The 24113-nt window shown below is 37.2% G+C and overlaps 1 protein-coding gene across 4 annotated transcripts in view; it reads right to left on the reverse strand.

Moving 5' to 3' along the window:
* DCLK1 (doublecortin like kinase 1) overlaps nucleotides 1–24113 on the reverse strand; it is a 229875-nt gene that overhangs the window by 89920 nt on the left and 115842 nt on the right. For all 4 annotated transcript variants that reach the window (XM_066176006.1, XM_066176007.1, XM_066176008.1 and 1 more), the window contains exon 4: nucleotides 23223–23322. In XM_066176006.1, the coding sequence (XP_066032103.1) occupies nucleotides 23223–23322 (100 nt within the window). The remainder of the gene's footprint in view (nucleotides 1–23222; nucleotides 23323–24113) is intronic.

A 24113-nucleotide genomic window follows, 5' to 3' on the forward strand; every position in this document is an offset into this window, starting at 1 on the left:
ATTTAAAGAGTTATAACTTAATCCATTTATTTAATCACATGATGACAAAAAAAATTAAGAACCCCTAAAATGTATAAACACTCTTTTAACTATTTTAACTATTGTTCTGAAAACTCAAATGCATCAGCATGGAAAGCTGTTTTACTAATTTGCTTTCAGAACATCTAGGTGCAAAAGCATATGGTCATTCACATAAACCTAACAGCAGTGTTTTCACTCTTTTTTAAGATAAAAGATAATTTGTTCCATGATTTACAATCTCACTGACTTCCCATATTGAATCAGGCAGCTGAAACAATCCCTATCATCCTGCAAATTATTATTAATGTGGTAGCATACACACATACACTGACTGATACGTTTTATTTGAATTCATGGTGGGTGAGGATAACACAGTAATTTTATGAGAAAGGGTCATACATCCACGAAAGACAAACTATTACAAACATCCACTCAGAACTTTCACACAAAGCATGCCAGACACACACAGATACATATTTCCCAGTTTCACACTGGCACAACTATTTTGATCTGCAACTTGAGAGAAACCTTGTGTGAATCAGATGCTGTGTTCCCCATTCTTCATTATGAAAAGCAACTCAACAGATGCTTTTATAGCTGTTGCTGTACGTGTCTACTTCAGTTTCTCCTTTCTTATTCTTGTTATTTTTTTCTTGATTTCCTAATTAAATGACTTACATTTGTTTGCTCTTTCAATATTACCCTATAAATGTCTACCAATCAAGTTATTACTCACTGAACTAGGCAGAACTCTTTCTTCTTCCCCATAAATTTTCCCTGCAACCTTTCCCTTTCCCTTCATGCTGGTTCCCCCTAATACTTAGATGTGCTTGAATGAAATGCATTGGCTTGTACCTAATGCAATGCATGTGTTTATGGAACACAGTGGGCACTACTCCATTTTCAAAAGACATAACAAAAGAACAGCCATTTATGGAAGTTTTACTGTTTCTGACTTCCTCTTCACCCTCCACCCCTTCCCAGAGTCCAACTAGAACATCTGGGTGTACTGGACTAAATAATGGACTCTCTTGTTTGAAGAAAATTCACAGGAAACGCTAAACTTCTCTTAAGACAGGAGAGGTTACTGCATGGGAGCCAGTCCAGGAGGAAGTCAAGGAATCAAATGGAGAACTGTGCTTCTTCAGGACAGAAACGTACATGTATCACTCACATGTGCAAAGTTCCACCACAGATACCACAGTCCTGGTGAAGTACAGAGCAGCCAATTGTCACGGCAACATGGTGATCCTCGGCTCTTCCTCTCCTTGAGTGAAAAGGCAAGGCTTTTCTTGATGGACTTAGTACAAAGGAGACTGTAAAGAATTTTGTCTGATCTGTTATCTTTGTCTATCTCTGCACAATTTTTGATATATTTATGTATCTCAAGAGGGTGTATGCTACATTTTCTTTTGCTAATTTACATCATGGAGAGAATAAAGTAGCTGATAACACCTGCAGAAGTTATGCAAGAGACGTGCATTGTTTCTCCAGTTCAGCTTGGTGAGAAAGCTTTTTATATCAATAGAACTCTATAACCATTTAATACAATGCATTGCTTTTCATTACTATGGCAAATGAGCAATTAATTTCATTGTAATCTGAAAGTTAGTTTAAATAATACAGAAAGTTCTACAGCAATAATTTTAGATATTATCATTGGTTTACAGCTTTATTTTTTTTTTTAAGTTTCCATAGATCCAGACCCCAAAGTTAACTGCAGATCTTCCATATCCGGACTCAATTGTATCCAACAAAAGACTTCTACAGATGTAGCTATCTAAATATTTTAAGGCTCTCCTAGCAATTTGAAATGGAAAATGAATCTCTATGGAAGTAATAGAATTTGAGGAAAGCAACGTGCTGCTGATCTCCACAAGATTAATTTTACATCTCAGGCGTAAGCTATTTTTTCTTTATGTACGTAGGGGGTGGGAAAATCTGTGGTGATTTTACTGTATTGGTACTATAGAAGTTGAGAACACCTACATAAAGCAAAAGCCTTTTATTTCACTTTCTCTAGATTTATTCTACAATGTACTAAGCAGGAAAGGAGACAAGGGACACTCTTATTTGTTTTCCCCTTTTTAGCTTACAGGGAAAGAATACTAAACCAATTGGTTTAAGCTGTTATCAGATACAGAACCTAGATTCATGCTGTAAGAAGCACCTCAAAAAGTGTCCAGCTGCATGACCTGAAGATGAACCATGCTGCATACAGTAATGAGGACCCCTGCACTCCTCCTAGGGAAGCTTGAACTTCTCTAAGCTGGGTAATTTTTTTCTGCTAATTTACCTGATCAAAAAAGCTAGTAATTTGACCCCTTTGTTCATGTAAACCAGTATGAAAAACAGAGCTTTGTCTTTCATCCTCAAATTTTGGAAAGCAATGCAGATAGACTGCAGCAAAAGATTCTTTTAGCATATGCATCAGTTAAGAAAATTTATTCTCAAAGCATGCTATAAAAACACCCAAGAAGCAACCCAGTTCTACTCATTTTTTTCATCTTTTTAAAAAAACTGTTCCCCTCATTTCTTTCGAATTTCTGTAACTTTCGACCTGTACATCATGTTGAGTACCCAAAAGAAACTGACTGTATCGGTTTAGCAAATAGCCCTCTTTTAATACCATATCTCATATCCTAGGTTTTATGATTTCCATAATTAAATAGCCTTATTATATCAGGAATTTTACATGTATTTTCTACAGGGCTACATGTCTTAAAAGATAAAACAACAGAAAGCAGAATTTTCACAGTTTATTTCCCTCTCCAAATATTTTTAGACTTTTTTTTTTTTGAACAGCAGACGTTTAATATGCACATTTCAGTGCACATTTTCGGCTTGAACATCTTGATTTAAATTGAGTTACCATTATACTATATATTATGACAATATATAGTATTAATCCTATATATTATATATCCTCCTGTATTATATTTGACCATACACAAACCTTCTAATAAGACTTCCTATTTTTTCCCATCTTTTCTTAGATAAATTATACATATCACTGCAATATTTTAGGGTTCTTTTTAATTATGTTGATTTCTTTCTTTTTTTTTACTCTGAACACCAGATAAAAATAAAATTTTGAAATAAGTCTTATTTAAGGGGTAAGAGTGCCTAAATACAGCCTTCTTCAAATATTCCAAACTTGTAATCAAGCTTTCTTTTTTTGACAATGAGTTTGCTTGTACCACAAGTAGCCTGAACATCATAAGTAGGAAATCCTAGTGGTCACTCCTAACATGTAAGACCACCAAAGTCAAAGCATAAAAATTAAGAAAGACCCAATCTGATTTGAATTACAAGAAGAAAAAAAGAAAACACTGAAAGACTTTGCTATAAGAGTTTCTCCCATTAACAAAAATGCATATCCCTATAATTCCATTTTCACATTTGCAACATAACAGCTTTTGTCAGTAAAAAGAAAGGAACACAGGATATTTTTGTTTCAAATATCAATAAAATCTTAAAATGAAGTGGTCTAAGAAACAGCATTCATAAGAAAATCACAGGACACAGAAGCTTTGACTTAGTAACAATTTTGAATAACATCTTTAACTCAGCTGGAAACAAAAATACTATCTACAATAATCTTACCACATTTTGAGGCTTATTCTGTCTCTCCCCTCTCTCCCCTCTCCCCTAGGAATAGGTGGGGGGTTTGTTTGGTTTTGCAATGATACGCTGAAGCAATGAAGGAGTATGAAGAGAAACTGGGAGGGGAAAATAGAGGAGCTAACTGTGAAGAAGTTACTGTGGAAAGTGTGATCAGCTGTGCAGGATCTTAAAAGGGTGAAAGCAGAAGAAGGGTGCAAAGGACACTTTGTGACCCAGCCAGGAATGGACAATAAAGAAGCCCTGACAAATCACATTTGAGGGACTGGATATAACACAAGCAACACTGGGGCTGCAGGTGGAGAATAAGCAGATGACAACAAACAGAGAATTTGAGAAGATTACATGAGGGGAAGCCCACCAGTGCCAGCTGTAAGAACAGTGGTGTTCTGGCAAAAGAAGAGTCGCAATGTAAGACTACTCTTTTTATTTCCAAGTCAAGAAAGCTGCAAGCATTCCATTTTATACTGTTATTTGTCACTGTTACTCTTGCTATTACAGCATTTTTGACTACTTTTTGTGTTGCTTTAAATCCTCTAGGTTGCCACAGATATTTGCTGAAGTTACCATCAGCAATCACATCGTGCTAGAAAATGGTGTCCTTTCACCATGGTGCCAATTTCTAATTTTCATTATTACAAAACTGTCATATTGCATCACGTGCATTGGCATTACGAAAAGAAAGGGTACTAAAGACAGAATTTCAGCAGAGGGACAGATGTAACTTACTTTTTCAGTCCAAAGATGACTATTGGCTGAAAACCAAATGCCAGGATTGCATTCTATTTCAGGCCTCAGATTTAATAACATAAATTGCACATTTCTAACTTGTCTTCTCATTTCTACATCTTTCAAAGGCTTTTAGATGAAAGTAACTTGCTTTTAAAATGACCTTTTCTTGAACAGTTCAAATATCAAGCTAAAATTTTTTCCTCACTCCAGAAAGTCATAAAAGGTAAAATATTTTAATAGTACAAGTATTTATTTTCTTTATTTTTACCAAAGCCAGCTCATATTCCTAGGTTTTGATAACACATTAAAAAATTTTGAACATTTTTACAGAATTCTTTGGCATAAAAGATGCCCAGTAGATTCCATTATGTTGTTTTGAGGTTTGGTTATTTTTTTTTTTCTTTCATGATTTATGTTTAGAGACACCTACAAGCACCCAACTTTTGTGAGGACTTTGGCCCTCAGCCTAATGATTGCAGGAGCAGTCCTAGATGACACCTTTGCATCATTCTCCAGACACCATACTTCACTGAAACCCCAATGTAAAATACACACTGATTTTCTTGCTCTGGTAATTAGCAGCCCTATTTAAAATAATTTTTTTAAATAAAATAGCAATTTTAAAATTTTGTACTTCTGATGAAGTGCATGTCAAGAGATGTACAAAGAAACACCAAATTATTCTGTTCTCTGACTCATATTTATCACATTGCCACTTTTAAAAGGTAAGATATTTGGTGCCAGCAACTTTTGTTTCTTCACAACTCACGTGTACAATGTTGCCTACACCGCATCATAAGCCCTCCTTTCTACTGCAAAACACATTATTGAGATTACATTAAGTGGAACATAACAGTTCACTTCAACTGAACATTCAGCTCAATGTTACAGTTGAAGCTGCTTGATGCCTCCCATTATGAATTGTTGTTTATCAGTTCCTTATAAATCTTCATGAACATTTTAAATGTGGATTGAAATCTTCCATGTTCACTGCCTGTCCTCAGACTGACTTACCCAACTTAAAAGTCCTCAACTGATTCCCAAAAGACAGAGCTGGTAAAGGGAAAGTGCATTATTTAAATGCAGGTTAAAGAAACCAGAAGGAAGCAGAACTGAAACTTTCCCCAAACTGATTCCCTAAAATGTCTCACTGATAAGGTTCAGTTTTGATTTATACAGATATGCAGAAATGCAATGGTATGGTCAAAACATAAACCCCTAGAAGTGTTCCCATGTGATTAAAAGCCTTCAAACCTTCCAGAGATATTTTCTGAAGATCCTGCCTGCACCACGGAGGATCCCTCTCCTCAACAGCATCTGCTGATTGACTGCATGGTTGGGTGTGCCATGTTGTACTTCTGCCATTGAGCATTTCTCAATGGAGAGATGGCTCAAGAGCCTTCTTTCCAATTTCCCTTTTCTGATAGTCTGGGGCTATGGTTGTTCCAGTGTGGCAAGGTGGCCAGGAGTTCACTGTTTGGTATTCTTGGTGCCGTCCTCTAAGAGACATCAGAGGAAACAGACATACCGAAGCACTGGGGGAGCCAAAAATTATGAAATAAAACATAGTTTGAATTCCCTTACATTCATTGTTGAGTCTGATTTAATTAACATTCATACAGTACCATTGCACAGTGTTTTGGATTTGGAGAGGCTTTTCCTTTTTCTTTAGTTGAAACATTTAATTTTTTTCATAGTCTTCCTTAAAAGGGATCTTTAAAAATAGTAACATTTTCTCAAATACTAAACAGTAAAGAAAAAAAATTACTTCTGATCTTTAAAAAGCAAAACAAAACCAAACTGCAGGAAACCTTCTGAAAAGGGAAGTGAAAATCAAAAGACTATTAAAGGAATAAAATCCCCCAGCAATGGAATCTGTTTTCTGGCAATTAAAGTTTTGTTGCCATTTGTGTATGCACACACGTGTATGTCTATCCAGAAAATATTTTTAGTTCTTTCCTTACAGTGTATCTAGTCTCATAATAGTCCAATTTTAGCTGTTTCCACACATCATTTCTATTTCTGCCCTTCTTTATCACAGACCACGCATCACCACTCAGTTGCTTACAACACGAGGGTAAAGGAAAACATGTGAACTAATTGATTCCTTTGGATAAACTTGGAAGGTAAAGAGGACAGGGTAAAATTATATTAGAATAAAATTTCTTTAGCATCAACCTCCAATGGCTTCTCACCAGCATTTCTAAACAATTTGAATTCTCCCCTGTCCTGTGATGAGATGAGCCAGCAAAGATGGGGCTCTTTCCTTGGGTGAAGGGTTACATCCTCAGAGGGCACAGCTTCAAGACTGTCCATAAAAAACACCAGTAACTGCTGCACCATGTTTGGTAATCTTTTGGCATCTTACAGCTTAAATATCTAACAGCACAGATAACATATTAAGATGTATAAACCAACATCTATTCAAATAAAATCCTTCTAACACTCAATTTTACTGGCCTCAGACAATTATGGTTCTATTTTGCCCCTGTTTATCTGTGAAGTTACGGTTTCTGGCTAACCTATGCACTCTTCCATACCCTAAGGATCCAAAATTTAAGTCTGAGATTATAATTAGTCCTCTCTGGCTTTGAAATACCCAGGAGATAGATATTACTGTTTCATTTCATTTTATTTTTCCTTCTTCACTACTGGGTTTGCAGATCACAGGAAACTTTAAAGAAAATGAGGCCAGCTTCAACTAGACTAGCAAGGATGGCAATCATATTCTGCCTAGTTAGGCACTTCTAACACACATAATATGTGGCATCTAAACACTTTCCAGGCAGGAGGCCTGACAGCAATGCTACTTCTAATGATAAATGCACAGCAAGTATATGTTGCTGTAGGAAGAATGCACTTGAACTGTTAAAAATTATGGCTTGGGCTGAGGATCCCTTTTTCTCATTTTTCTTGTTCTCCTGGAAACACATGTTTACTAGTTTACTGAAGTTGTTCCCATTTATGAGGTGCTAACCACTCCCACAAAAATGTGCAGTCTTTGTCAGGAAGAATAGGAAAAAGAAAGCATTAAGATGTCTAGACAGAGCCATACAGAAATATGGGTTGGATTTAAGGACTTTAAACTAAAAGAAGGTAGATTTAGACTAGACACAAGGAAGACATTTTTTACAATGAGGCTGGAACAGGTTGCCCAGAGAGGTGGTAGATGCTCCATCCCTGGAAGCAATCACGGTCAGGTCGGCTGGGACTCTGAGCAACCTGATCTAGTTGAAGATGTCCCTGCTCATTGGTGGGACGGGGTTGGACTAGATGAGCTTTGAAGGCTCTTTCCAACCCAAACGACTCTATGATGCTAAGATTCCAAAGTTTCACGTCAGCCACACATGAAAAACATAGACATCAAAAAGCCAGTGTCTAATTTAAATAGTCCTATTTGCCTGAATTAGTACAGGGTGTGAGTAAAGGTATTTTAAAGTATCATTGCCATTAAAAAGGACATTGTGAACTCGGTGTAGCATCATAAAATATTTCCCAAAGGGAAGATAAAGACATGAAAGCAGTTTAATAGTTTTAAGAAATATTCATGCAGGTTATTAAAAAAGAGAAGGACACTTTGCCCTCACGTTAATCACTGATTTTTTTTCTGTTGCCCATCCACCTAACTGCACCAGGATTACCAGAGAGAAGTTAAGCAATATCATGAAGAAAGATGTGAGACCTAAGTCTTATGAGTGAGTCCAGGAAGTCTGTTTCATATGTGTGTGGGAGGATAGGAAAAGTTCTGGAAAGCGCGGTGAAAATCAGCCACCAAAATTAGGAATACTTGTGGAAGAACAGGTAACATTAGGAACTGTTCAGATGAAAGGTAGTTTCTCTTAAAGGACTTCTGGGCCATTTAAAGGAAAGTTATGTTCTAATCTCATTCAGAAAGCATCCATAATGTGCTTATAAGATAAGTATGCTAAGAAATTTTCTCTGTATCTTTTGAGGAGAGAAACTGCTCATTTGAAATCTTTGTCATAGCCAACATACTACCATGATCTAATTACTCATGGACTTTCTTTCTCAAATTATGTCTACACGTGACTTTTTTCCCCAAATTTACCACATTAGCAGAAAGCATTTTTCAGAAGCTTAGTCTCTTAGGAAAGCAGGAAAGTTCACAGGCTTCCTACTGAACTATTCTATTCTATTATTTCCTAAACAATTTCATCACAAACTCATATTCATGGCTCCAATCAAATTTATAAAAGAGTATATGGAGAGCTAATGTGAAAACACATATACAGACATTGCTATACATCACAGAAAACTGGTATGTTGCCATTCAGGAGTTTGGAGAAGGTGTGCCCTCCTTATAACTTCCAATGATAAAGCAAAAACATCCCAAAGGTATGTCAATATCCTGGGACAACAACAGTATTCCAGTAGTTTATTGGAGTCTACTTACTCTAAAAAGGATACCTCACTTCCATTCAACCTCAGCAATATCATTTGAAAAATAACCTAAACAGAGTTGCTGGCAGATATCCCCTGAAGAGTTTCCATTACTGACAATATATATGCCTCTCTTCTCTTGATAATAATCACTGAACTTTCTTATTCAGGTTTCCTGTTGCAACAAGACCTATCTATTTCCAGCATTATGAAGGAACTTAGGATTCATTCTTAAGGAATGGTATTAAAGGAACTGCAATAAAACCAATAATTGTGAGTTTCTCTCTAGTCTTCCAGATCCTATGATTTCGTGTATTAGATCTTGAGAGAATTATCCTGGTGCAGTCTCAGGCTAGATGCATTTGCCGATATTTTTAAAAAGAAGAGCCATAGAAAATATTTACGAAGATCCCACTTGATGTTACAAAGATTCCTATTTTGCACTGTACCCATAAACTCCAGTCACTTTTAAACCACTTGAAGAAGGCCTACTGAACCTCTGTACTACAAGCAATTCCTGATATATACAATTGTATCTTCATCAGTAAACATCTGCCACCTGTAGCAAGTTCCAAATACCTAATAAGCACTTGGATCAAATTCAGTGAGAAATAATGACATCATAAAAGTCAAAAGAGGAAACACTCAACTCCTATCTCACTGAAGATGCACAATGCAATGCAAGTTACCTTTGCGTTCAACACAATCAAAATCCAAGGAATGCACAATCTCAAAAAACATCTATCCTGTAGGTTTACTTCTAATGGAACATAGAAATACACAGTATCAAGGAAACTCTTATTTTAGCCAGAAAACTTCACAGCACTTCTGCAATGGGAGTTAACACCTTTAACCTCAGCTAGAACCAAACCTTGGGCCTGAGAAGGCTATGCTTAAGAGAGGACCCAGGAAAAGGATTGAGATGCCAAAAAACCCCAGCTTTTCCACAAATCCTGGGGTCACTTGATGACTGAAAAGCTTTTAGCACATTCTCGGAGCTCAGACACAAAGTACATGATAAGAGACTTTCAGCACCAGAGCTCATGAATAACCTTGGCCCAGGTATAAGGAGCCTGCTGATATATAAACTCATGAATCACTTCATGAAACCCTCAGCTCTGACATTAACTGACAAAGGCTTGTCTCCTTCCAAAGCCACTTCACTCTTAGACCAGTTACCAGACACGAGCACAACACAGTTAGAATTTTTGTCTTTTAACAAGACCACATGCTACTTCAGTGCCCAAAAAGTTCTTAAAATTTAAATGCACACTGCATTTTTCAACCTGATCCTGAAACTCTAGGCATAAATAGGGAGATGAAGAGTAAAGTATATATTTAAATGCCACAAGACAGAAAAGGAATAACAGCACACTACTTGTAGTGGGTTTGGACTCTTAATTTTATTTTTATCAGTGCTTGCACACAAGTTTCTTCAAATTACCTACAACAAATTGATGGACTATCTGTACAATACCAGCTTGTAATGAAATCCTTTTTGCAATGTTAATCTCCCAGTGAGTTTAAGAACAGTTAAATAGCAGCTGTAGTGACATTCTTGACACAAAGATGTGATTGTAAGATATGAAACATGGTTGTTCTTAAGTAATTTACAAGTTATACTTTTCTGTACTTTTATTCTATTTTTTTCCAATAAAAATTACTTTCAATTTGGCATAGGTTCACAAAGCACTGATAACAAAACTGTCTGACTCACTAGGAAATGAGAAATATATGGGTAGATCATAAAACTCCAGAAAAAAATTTAGGAACTTAGGAGAAAAATATTTATTTCACACAGTATGAAGGATATTGTTTAATCAGTTTTAAAAGTAAAAGTAACTGTAAATTCTTTTTCACTCACATGCTCTCAATAAAAAAAAAAGAGGCACTGTACTAACTGAAGATCACCATTTACTTAATGTATGTGAAATATCTCAGTTCATTGACAGTAAGAATGAAGATCCCTCTAAACACAAAACTGAAAGTACTGGTGTGATTAAGGAGCTATGCCTATGGCATTTTTGGTTTATGCATGCAACTTAAGAAAAGGTGGAGTTTCCTGGCTCTGCCTTGTCATTTTCAAAGTTAAAGGTTCCTTCACTCTCAGAGTGGTTTCACGGATGCAAAGCAGATTCCCAAGGCTGTGGTTCACCTAGGTGACAAAGTGACAGGTGACATGGCCACACCAGTCAATGGGGCCAGCACGAGCAACAAGAACACCCACAAAGGTGCTTCATTCCATCACCTGGCAATTAGGACACTTACCTAAACAGATGACAATTAATGTTTAATGCCCGTGTATTTTTGCTTGTAAGGGATGGTGGATGCAGACACTGCAAACTATCCTAAGAAGCAAAGAGCTGAATGGAAGTGCTTTTTCTCCCTGATGCATGTCCTTACTTACTAGACTGTAGACACATGCACCTTCTTGCTTCCTACCTCTTCAGTTTCATGTATCTTGCATTCCTGTATGCAAAATATCAGCACACTTGTTTTGGAGGTGGAAAATGTGGACCAGTGCCAGAAAGGATCAGATTATTTTCATCTACCAGGAAGTCATTGGTTCTGGTACCTTGTATAGCTCTATCCATGTGTAGCGCTTTAAGCTATAATTACAGATTTGTCCCTGACAAGAATATCAGGTATTTTGGAACCCTGTCAAAAATGTTGGCTGTTCTGTGCTACCTTGCTGAACACCTACAGTACTTATTATGAAACTACTGTCAAGTTTACTTTGCATTTCCTGCAAGCTCTGCTCTCATCTTGTCCTTTATCAAATATCATCCATCAATCCATCCATCTGGCCATCCATCCATTTAAAAGAGAGTGTTACACCCCAGGGCAGTGGGCAAGGTGTGGGTGTTTTGGAGGTGGCTGTAGGCTCTTTTTACACCATGCCTCTGACTTCCCTATAAAAAGCTGTATCCAAATCCAGACCAATTCACCAATCACCAAAGAATGCAACTATTCCGAATTCTAATGTGTGTAACTGGTATGAATTTGGTTTGGGTTAGCAGTAACATGTGAGTAGGTGTAGATTGCTGGTAATGGATAAGAAAAGAAGATGAAACTTTAAACAAATTCATTAAAAAATAGAGAAAGAGTTATAAAAGCTGCATTTTTTTCCATTTAAACCCAAGCTGTTATGTAAGTGTCTGCTGCAATAGGTCTGGTTTTAAAGAAAGTTAGAGAGGCACACGCTAGCTCTTTTGCAGCACATAAAGTTATTTAACATACCTCAAGGAATTGAAAATATTACAGACTGATTTCTTTCTAGTTAGCATCTCAAATCTGCCTCTAACAAGAGTATTAAAAGTTAACAGGCAGAAATTTTTAAAGAACAAAATCATAAAATGATGTTGTCTGAAGAAATTAAACCACCTGGTATTGTAATGGCTTTTTAAAATAACAATACTTGTGGGGCCCTAAAAAACCAAACAAACGAAAAACAGAATGTTTACAGTGGCAAATATTAACTGGTTTGAATGTTTTTATCGTATTTTCACACAGACAAGAAAAAAAAATATTGAGCTGCAACATCAGAGAAATATCAAACCAATCAGAGCCTAAGGAACCTGCAAATGGATACAATAAAAAAGGCAAACCTGGAGATTCAAACTTACTACAGCATGGATCTTCTCAACAGTTACCTTTTACAGACAAATCCCCATGCACCAAACAATTAAAGACAGCAGTCTTACAAAAGCAAAGCACTTTAATATGCTGGTGTTAAACCAACATTCACACCTGGACTCTCATGCCTCACATCATGAGCTGTCCTGCAAGGGGGGCAACAAAACCCACCTGCCACCTACAGGCACACACAATTTTCCGACCACCCACATTTTTGCTTCTTCAACCTCCACGACAGTACCAAGCAGACTCATTGCAACATCGCTTTACCTATCAACAGAAAACCCAGAAATTAAGTCTCCCAAGTTAAAAAATGTCAAGGACTCCTGAGCTGTTGCTAACTTAAAAATCCCTAGGTAGCTTTTGCCTCTAATATTAATGGGTTCTCCTTGGATGCTATCTGGTTCAGGCAATTAAATTTTACTATAATTATTTAGATAAAACTAAAGTAAACAGGCTGAGTCATCCTGGCAATAGGCTAACAGTGGGATATCTGGAAAATGTGGCTTTACTAAGAACATCTGCTAACACCACAACACTTACTGAGGTGTGTAAAGTCCCAGTGATGGGATTTTTTTCTTCTGAGAAAGTTTAAATAACTGTAGACTGAAAATGCATGTTGGGTGGGAAATAGCCCATGAAACCATCTTTCATTCTGTGCACCACAGCATCCTTCAGAGATTGGTCAGGGGAGTGTTTTGAAATTTACGGATGAGTTTGTTCACAGACTGACGTCCTATCTGAAAACTCAAAGAGACTATTTTTATTTAATATGGAAAGTCAGATCAACAAAAAACAACAGACAAGTTTTACTAATATCAGGGGTTTTGCTTCACAGGAAGGTGCAGAGAACTACATGCTGTTACTGTCTTTACAGCCTAACCAAACTCATTTTTTCCTCAAGAGTGACAGGTCTTACTCATACTTGATAGACTTTGCAACTAACTCAATTTCTGCATTCATCTCTGGGACAGTCTTTCGCATTTCTCAAAAAATTCTGATTAGAAAGGGGGCTTTTCTCCCATGATGTGTTTTATTTTTTTGCTGAATATAGAAGACAAAAAATTGAGATAGTAGATCTATAATTACTGCACTGCATCATGACCTAAGTTTGTGATGGTTTGTTGTGGTTTTGTGTTTTTTTTTTTAATCTCCACATCTGGCTAAAATCTTTACTCAAAACCAATATAATTTTTGTGTGACTATTTCCATTGCTAGGCTTTGGTATAGACATCTTTATTAAGCAATTCTTTTTAGGCTTTCCATTTTCTGCCGGTTGAACTTTGGACCCTTACCAATATATTTTGGACAGATGCAAACCTAAGAAAGCTTCTGGCTTGCTTTTTGGTTGAAATTCCAAACCTCCTCCAACATTCAAGTCCCCAAACTCTTAAGTCTAATGAATTTCACTGACTAATTCTTTTGAATTTTCAAATTTCTCCCTCTTAATGTAATAAAACCTTTAATTATTAGACTTGTTTAGTTTTCTGGTCAACATAAATGAAATCAATATATGATTACATCATCTAATGCTCTTCCTAAGACAGCTTTTTTTTTGTAATATCATTATTATTAAGAACACTAAATCTAAATAGATAAACGTTCCCAATTAACACTAGTAGCATTTTGTCTGTAATATGCATCTAGGAAGTCTAATGCATTGCATAATATGCCAGGATTTCTCCTGTTGCTAAGAGCTACCACAGCTGTCTGTATGTAGTCTGAGCTATGATCCCAGAAGACTCCCACCAGAATCTCAGGAGAGAGGTTGTCCCCAAAGTGATTTTTAAAAAGTATCCTGTTTTATTTATGCAGGTTTGTCCTTATTATTAAATGCTTAAATATTAAAAACTCCATTTTTAAAGTTGATTTCAAGCATTTACTTGATCCCAAAGTTAGGCTCCCTGTTGTATATTTCTTATGGTTTCCCAATTTACATTTTTAAGCAGAAAAGAATATCACCTATCTTACAGTCCTGCAGTATACAGCAACTGCTGTGCAAAAATAAATCTATTCCATTTTCTGAAGTCACTTATTCTGCAGACATCAACATGTGCTTGCAAAACAGAAAGAGCATGTACAGTTTAAGACAGAAATAGTTTGTACAAAGCTTCATCAAATTTGTTCTCTTCCAGTATTTTTTCTTTTTTTCTGAACATGGTGCCCTCATCAGAAACTGCCTTGCTCTATAAGTTCCCTTTTTTTTTGCTAGACAATCTTAACAGTTCTAAGTAGCTGAAAAGAAAATTCTCTTTTCTGTTCCAGAGTAAGAGAAAAGACTAAGCAACTTAAATTTCTTTGTCTTTTAAGTATTCTCCACTTCATTAGGAATAATTAGCAATCTTCTACAAACTTTCCTTAGACCAGATCCTTCATTAGAAAGAATGAAATCTCATGTTAGTCCCCTTCTTGCTTTAAAAAAATTCAAGTCCCTAGAAGATTTTCTTTCCAAAGGAAAAAACCCCAAAACTAGGGTTGCAATTCCTCTAGAACAAAATTTAAAAAAGCTCTGACTGAAGAATAAAAGAAGCCAAATCAGAGCTCCATGACCTACCACCTACGGGTGTTCAGTTCCATGGCAACATGAGATTTCCTAAAGATTACTCAGCCTTATATTACTTTATGCATATTATTAGCATCCAGTTCTCCTGCAGGGAGCTATGCTCTGAAGAAAGTTATTCAAAGGTGAGTGTTGACAGAAGCAACCTGAGCTGTCAGGTAAGACTTTCGAGGTATTCAATGGGAAATTTCTGTGGGTTGCATTTTGAAAACAGCAGCACCAAACCACTCTTGCAGCACACATTGTGAGCTGCCAGTTTTGCAGGGCAGCCCAACACAGTCATTATTCAGAAATCTTCTACTGGCCTTTATACCTGATATATTTATGTCTGGATACACACCACCTCAATGAATATGTATGACTATATAAATATGAATATCTATCACTGGTGTACTCCACTTTCTGACTTTATCACTTTGAAATATTTTCCAGGTTGTGCCTGATTCTCTCTCAGCTGCTGTGCTGAAGTTTATGTTTGATAAGACTTTAAAAGAAGGCTTTTAATGAGTATTAAGGATGAAGACATTTTCCTTACATGCCTTCAAAATGTTTTTGCTTTCTAAAAGGTAAATAACTCTGGAGTTCAAATAGTTACGCTCTTTTCAAAATATTTTGCCAGTATAAAAGTATCTGGAGAGCTCTGGCACGAAAAAAAGGGTTCACATACTTACTCAAGACATGATAAAACTCTAGGTATAGGGTCTGTATCTATGATGAAAAGTAGAAAATTAAAGTGGCCAATTTTACTGCTGGTGAGTCTAATGTCTGGTACAACCATGCCACCCAACAAACAGGCAGGTCTCCAGGGCATATCATAATACGCTTAAGCAGTTGGCACAGTTTGCTCAGGTTCTCAGACTGAATCATGAAGCACTGATGCCACAAGGATAATTAATCTCAAAGCTGTGACATACAAACTTGTAATGGGACTATGTTGCTCACCCAAAGAATCTCTTGCAACAGAACGCCGTTTCAGAAATTGATCAGATTGTAACAGTTTCCAGCATTATATAAAGTATCTGCAAACTGTGAAAAGTACAAATGTACTCACCAAGATTACCAAAACTGAATGCTCCATTTTACCTGACTAATTAAAAAGACAAGAAAAGCACAAAAATAAACACATGGAAAATGTAACTTCTAAACAACTCTGATGTGAAACTTCTCTATGGTCTTCAGCAGTCTACTCAACAAACTTAGTGGCGGAGGTTATAATATACAGCTACTATTTTCTACTTCCATCATCACTAAAACTGGAAAAGCAAAACAAAGAATCTCTCCTAAAAAGAACTGGAAGTTAAGCTGCTATTTTGGAAGCTACCATCTTCTGAGGATTAGGCTGAACACACAGGCTCAAAACTGAACCTGTGGTCTCAAATGGAATATTATACAAACTGGAATATCATCAAAGTCTGCAAAATAAAGCAACTTCCATGGCAAAAGAATAGATATGAGACAAAGTAAGAGCTTGAGTCCCAAGATCTACTCCATTGTGTGTATCAAATTTCTGTGTTTATTCCCCAGAACCGAAAATTTGTTTAGAAAAGTGGAATAAACATTGGAATTGCACTTTCTGCATTTGTGTATACAACTGAGATGTTCACAGTTTGGAAAAACAGCTCAAAATATTCTGTATGAAAAATGTTCTCCTGGACCACCTGATTAATCTAAATATTCGAGAAGTTACAAGAAAAAAAATCAAAATGAAAAAGCAAAAATATCAAGCTATATAAAACCAATAAACATGCAGTCTACTCTCTTATTTAATATTTAATAACACAAGCAGTAATGATTAAATTCCCTTGTACATTAGATAATGGTCTTGATGATGTTTAATAACAATTTCTCTTTTCTTTAAAATAAGCTGAAGTTTTATAAATTCCCAATAGAAATACAATTTATTACTATGTAAATATTATTGAAGAAATCCTTGATTTTTTGGGCAAAAAGTTTTTAGCCCTCTTATATCCAAAATCAGCTTTACTGCTGAAAAAGGTTGAAGGAATATGCACACTCAAACCTCGTTATGCAAATGAAATGGGAATTTCCACCAGTTCTAGTTTATTGGATAGCATTTCATTCATGCTATTTTTAACAGACATCAGGGGAAGCAAATACTGCAGAAAACATATTGAAGAACTTTTGGTTCAATGAGCAGAATGAATTAGCAATAACTGCAGTTTTACTGTTCAGCCAGTTTCAATGACTGTGTTGTAAGCTGTAAGTGACCACAGTTTCTCCTGGCTATACTTTGTTCTTCACTGCAACATGGATGAAAAGTGGTTACTACGCAAATACACATGCATGCATGGTGAGAAGCTGGGAAAAAGGACATGCATTTCAGTGTAAATCTGGACTGGAAAGCACATATGTCATCCTGAAAGCTCTAACATCCCTTATTCATGTCTATAAATCCGCCAGCTGTGGGGGGAAACAAAGATTTTATGATTTAAGTGGCCAAGCTTTCTCTGCAAGAGATGCTTAGGCAGAAAGATGAGAAGCAATGTCTCAAGTAAGTACACCTGTGAGACACAGTGGAGAGTATTGAAAGCAATTTTGCAGACGAGATAAAGAAGTGGGCTTTTGTAATCAAGAGCATACCTATTAAAAGAGCATATATTAAAAGAGAAGTGCTGCACAGAATAAAACTGAACTTCTGTGAATGCATTTTTTCATGTGAGCAGCACATTTGACTCAAGCGTTACTACAGATTTTATTTAATGAACGCCACATGATATTATATTAACAGCCACCTGACGATCATGCTAACAGCCTCTTCTGAGTATCTAACTGAAGATCAGCGTCCTCCTTTTAAGAGTTTAACACAACAGAAACAAGTGAGTCACTCACATGCTGCCACACAGGCAAGTGCTTCCAGGCAGCCAGAGCTGAGCTGGGTGCACAGGCCTAGGGAGGGAGGTCCTTCCAGCACAGCTGGACACAGGTGTTCTCAGTGAGGGGTTAGAGTTATGGGGAAAGTTGAGGAATATTGCACTACTGGACAAAAGAGAGATCTTGTTAATGTACTTATTGAGAGGAAGGGAATGAGGACAAGTACTGATGTGCCAAACAGGAGGAAGCTGAAGGTACTGTGCAAATGCCTACAGCACTAAGAGAGGGTGGAGATGAAAATGGAGGTGCTGGAGTAAGAAGAAAAAGGGAGAATTGGATGCAAAGCCATTGGAAAAACAACTGATTTCCTTCTTCCCGTCCTGAACAATTAGTGTAAGTGGTACATCCAGCCAGAGCCTGGCCTCTCCAGCCTTAGTTTGTTTCTTCCTCATACACAGAATATCTGTTTCCAAGGCCTGGCAGTTGCTGACATTTGAAAATATCACACTGCAGTGGAACACTTTATATTTATGCTTCTGCTGAAAGCAAAGTTGTATCTCAAAGTCCCCAGAACCCACCACTGCTTTCCAATTGCCAAAGCACGAGTTTCTGATGAGGGTAGTGTAAGTCAGCCAGCATGCTCTCCACTCCTAAGTCCAGCCAAAAGCTACTTAACACATCAGCCTCTGTCCTATAAATCAGGGTAGATGAGGACTATAACCGATTTCCCTTCTCTGCCCCTTTGAGGAAGGACAGATTAATGAAGGTTGCAGAAACATGACAGCTATTAACAGGGATAAACATGATACCCCTGACCTTAACTGCAGTTACTGGATCAGATGTGCATGCCTCCATGCACACACACACGTGCATGCGGACACCATGGGACTCAGATTTTCCTGGCAAGTTGTCTGCTGCTGGCAAGATGGAGAAGTAACTCTGCTGGCAAAGAGATGCTTGAGCTGAGGACTAACACAGGCCAGCAAAGTGAAATTAGGTTTCAAAGTTCCAGTCTTAATTTTCTCCTAAAACAGAGTCATTCTCCTCATTGTTTCCATAACAGTAAGATGTGCTTCTGACAAGCAATCTGCAGTTGTTTTCTCATCCAGACATTCTATATTGGTTACACTCTTCTTGGAGGCAGAGACACTGGCTTTGGCCAGCTGAGATTGCAGCTTTTGTACATGATGCACTTCAGTACGTGATGAAGTCTGCCATGTTCTCTTTGTGCAACTCTCAAGGTTCCAAGGCACACAGAAAACATTACCAGAACATTAAAAATAATTAAATTTTTTAAAAATTAGAGGTTTTTTAGATGCTGCCAACCTCAAAAATCTCTTCTTTTACAGTGCTGAGAAAGAAATATCTGTATAAGCAAAGGAGATGTTTTGAATTAGGGCAAATCTCATGAGTTATTCACATTGCAAAATCCTATTTAGGTACCTAAATTATAGCTGATTGCAAATATTTTTGTGAGAGTGGCCCTTAAACCTTAATCTTTGCCAACACACAGCTAAGGGCTATTAAAAAGGCATCCTCTAACCTCTTCTTTGAATACTGAACAACCATCAGTTAAAGAAAACCTGGGATTTCTGGGAGAGTTTCCAAAACTGCAAGCTTACAATGCCTGAAGCAGTCACTGCCATAATCTACACTGAGAAATTTTTCTTCTTACAAGCTGCTGTAATGTGTCCTTCATTAATGTGATGGTTTTGTGCTTACATATCCCATAAAAACTTTCCATGAAAAAAGCATCACCACTAATGGCTGACAAACAAGGAGAATTTACTTCTTAATTTTATGGTCACTCACATGCATCCTTATGTCCCACCTGCAGGTCTCATGATGAAAGCATGCGTGGCTATCTATTGATCATGTCAGACATGGAGACAACTGCTAGGAATTATGATTGGGATGATGTCTATGGTTTCTGCAATAAACAGAATACTTAAACAGTGTGTTTAGCCTGAAAACCATCTGTATGTCCAGGCAGGGAAGAAACTGCAATGTATAGTGAGAATTGCTTGGGTTTTTTTTCTCTTTGATAGATCCCTAATTAACTGACTTTTTTTAGCTGATTGCCAAGGGGATATGAAATGCCTCTTCCTGAAAGACATAAAACAAAGAAGGGAGATAATATAAAGAGGCAAGACACACCCTCATTCAAGGCCAGGTTTTGGCCTGGAGTCAAAGCAAAGCTGACCTAATTGTTCAGCCTAAAGAAAAGAAAATTGATGAGCCCACAGATTTTTTCAAAGAAAAAAAGAATCATCTGTTTTCCATGGTCAAAGTAGATAAGAAATGTAGTAATGGATTTCATTTATAGCAAGGGAATCTGGGGAAGATAGCTGAACAACAGTAAGAGGAGTTCACCACTGGCACAGAATGTCTTGGGAGGATACAGATTCTTCCTCATCACCGGCTTTAATGGGGCTTGTCAGACAAGTATAACAGAAATTAGACGTGGAATGTTAATCCCGCACTTAGATAGGGAGATTGATCCACTGACTTCTAGACTGGTTTTTCTACATTTCTGATTCTATGGCTTTTAGAACATGCTATCCAAAGGCAAGAGCAAGGCATGGAAGCAGGAGAAACAAAGATGACTAGAACTAATGCAAACTGATGACATTTTAGACTTTTCCTTTTTGATAGGGTGGAATTAATTCATCCTAAAAGCTTTTTAAGAAACTTTAAAAACAAAGTGTATACAAGAACAGCTACATCAGGCATATAGATGCCTTTAGAGAAGCAAGCCAAACATTTCTGGAGCATAATTCATATGAACTGTTCAAAACATCCACTGTCAACTGAGTCAACCAAACATCTACCATCTACTTTGTCAGTAAGTCTAAGTTTTATTTACTGGGAAAGATATCTGCTGGGAATAGCTCAGGCCCAGGCAACTACCTACATGCAGCTACCCAGTGTTAGCTACAAAGGATCCCAGTACAGGTAACTGACTTTCCAACTTTGCCTTCACCTCTCATATCAGGAGTTCTGAACCCAGACCACAAAACAATGGCATTCTTTTTCCACCCTGAGAAGTAATTCCCAAAAGCCCAGAAACCTGATTATTTATAGATTTCTTCTCTCTACTTTTCTTTCCTGCCTTCAAATTTTGCTTTTCTTTACTCCTCCCGCTGCAGCACCTTAACTGTTATTCTCATGATCTGGCTGAACCTGGAGGATACTGGAGGGATGCAGTGACAAACCAGCAGATTGTTGCTACAAGATGCTTTTCAGGGAAGCAGAGACAGACTTTTCAAGCCCTGCACAGTTGGACAGCACTTCCTAATAATTGTAATGTTCTTAGATTAACGATGAGTAACACACAGACACACACTGTGATCACACTAATTTCATTTGCCAAGCAAAACAAGTTAAAAGCTCCCTCTTAAAAAAATTATTTTCTCTCTAACTCTTGCTCCTGCTCAGAGAAGGCTGACTAGATGTTTATCAGTTGGTACATCAGCTATTATTGATTGGAAGCAACCTAAACAAAATCTCTGATACCAAACCTCCTGAAAAAGAGAGAGCAAAGTTGATGTACACTTCTCAAAGGAATTAGAGATATAGTCTGAAATCTGATTTTCTCCCCTTTCTTCACTCCTGCAGTAAAAAACAGTCAATGTTCACAGAATCTTTACCTGATAGAAAAGATTCTGTAGCGATAAAATATTACAACAAATAACTAAAGCTGTATTTTCAGCATAGATTTTAAGGATTTCTCTGATTTAAAGATAAGTAAAAAGTGATTTTAAGCACCAAAGTTTCAGAGAAAGATAATGCTTACCCAAAGAGATGCTGATATGTCAGACAAACAAAGGCTAAGCAGAGTCAGGCTATTTCTGTACTTTGGCACTAGACCCCCCAAAACCAACTACATACATCCAAAAGGGACTTAGATAAATCTGCTGTCAGCATTTCTTGCATCTTTGCTGGAATAACTGCCAGGGTTCACTGTGATGAGACACTGGGTGGCTACCAGTGTCATCTTTCAGATGGGAGAAACAAGTGAATCCAGACCACACAGTCAACTATCTGGATCTTCTCTCCTTAAAGGCAAGGACTTCCATTCTGAGCACAAAGCCACCTGGGAAACTCCTTTGCTGGTCAAATGTCCCTCTCACCTTTCTAATTCCCATCCTAAAAGTGGCTAAAGCCACTTTTTCAACATTAGTACATTTTGCCCTCGAGTCAACTACAGTACTTTCATTACTGCAAAGAGCAGATCTGGTGCTCCATTTTGATTTTTATTTCCATATCATAAGGCTCTCTAGAGGAATTCAGAAGGTGTTCTTGCTTCTGTCTGTGCCTGACACAAAAGCTCATTCCTGTGCCCAGAAAATATCTCCTTTTTCAGAGTCATCCTTCAACTCACAGAGTCAGCTCTGCACAAGTTGCTGCCTTCTGCTCCTACACAAGCCAGTGGAGCATTTCTCTGGATCTGGGTACACCAAGAAGCCCTCCAGCTTCACAGGTTAGTCAGAAAAATACAATTACACCATCTTGAACTGCGAGAGTATAATTGCATCAAAAACTGTGATGAAGTGGTGAAGCTAAACAGGTACACACATAAAGACTGTGAAGTGGTTACTGCTGTAACAAAATCTTCCCTGACTGATTCTTCAGTCAAGTGTTCTTTCAGACCTTTGATAGTTTGAAAAAATATGAGAAATTTCAATACCAATGGATTGATTAACAAGGTACCATGGACTGAGAAAGAGTATAGGAGCAATAAAACTGTGTCGTGTTCTACACAAAAATAAATTCAATGTTGTTGGCAGCTTTCTTTGTTTAAATGCAGAAAGCCTATAGTTTGTTTTTTCTTCTTTTTGCTTACAATTGTGATTCCCAAGTCAGAAATATTCTTTGCAACAATAAAGGTATCTGGAAACAAAACAGGCATTTTCCTCAGAAGATCAGATACATAGACTTCATTATTTTATTAGTCAGCCTTTGAAAAACAGAGAACTCCCTGAATCTTCTCAGATGACTTTGTCTGCATTTCCTGATTACATTTATCTTCCATATAGAATTGCATCTATCTTTCTTTATCACATTACCTGTGAATCATTACCTAAATATCAGTGGTAGGTACTGGGAGCCTGAGAAATTTTGATAAAGAAACACAATAAATTCAAAGACAAAATGTGAAAGACCTTACAAAAAAGGAATTCTACCAAACACAACTTTTCATGCAATATGTGAAAATCAGGCTGAAATCAAGTTTTACGGTGCAATAGGCAGACAGCTCTATTGTTGCTTTCAATTCTCTTATTTTCAGCATTTTGAATTAAAATATTTCTTCTATTTCTGAAATCAATCCAGGTGATTCTGCTTTGGTTTAATTAGCACGATATGGAAATCTGTCCTTTACTCTCATTGTAAACATTTTAAAAATACATCTTACCACTTTCATCCAGCAAGAAATCATCCTGGTAACGGAACTTTTCTGGTCCACATGCAATAAAAATGTCATCATCGCCAAAGAAATCCTGAAGGCACATCACCTGCAAACAAAAAGGAAAGGAAGGCATTGTGTGAAGTACCTCATCATCAGAATTGTAACAATAAACCCCTCTTTGTCTCCATCTGCATGAAAATTCTTCACTTTTAATGGAATCAACAGGGCTTCATCTCCAGATAAGTTTCAAAGCTGTGCTCTGACCATCTGTTACAAGTGAGAAACACTTTTATGGACACTTCAGGGAAAGATAAGGCAAAAAGCCATGACTGTCAGATTCATTACACGATGCATCTACGGTACGAGGAAAACACCTTCTGTTTGTGCACAAGGTACCATTCAGTAGTTAGTGGGTAATTAATTTTCTTTTCAGTTCACATCTCCATCATTTGGCTGCAATGAAACAAGGTTACAGCTTTGTATGTGGAATGAAATGCAGTTATTCTGCAAAATCTCTCTGACAGGGAATCAAACTCACACAGGTGAACTAAGCCTCCTTCAGAAAGCCTCCTTCTATGCCAGAGTCAATGTGAAGTTCTCTTTGAAGGCACCAAGCTGAACAGTCAAGTCAGATGAGCTGGGAATAACTCTTCTAGTATTAGGAGTAAAAGTAAAAACTGAATAAAAGGATAATGACTTTCTACTCCCATATATGAACAGTGAGGATTACATTGCTTTTACGTCCCCACAGGAGATTTCAGAGACTTTATTGAAGCCTTTCAGTATCTGAAGGGGGCTTGGAAGAAAAGTTGGGAACAGACATTTTAGTAGGGCTTGTTACAATAGGACAAGGGGTAATGGGTCTAAATTTAAAAAGGGCAGATATAAGGAAGAAGT

The sequence above is a fragment of the Chamaea fasciata genome, unplaced genomic scaffold (genome assembly GCF_029207755.1).
Source record: "Chamaea fasciata isolate MVZ Bird 193981 ecotype frontalis unplaced genomic scaffold, bChaFas1.0.hap1 SCAF_2, whole genome shotgun sequence".
NCBI lineage: Eukaryota > Metazoa > Chordata > Aves > Passeriformes > Sylviidae > Chamaea > Chamaea fasciata.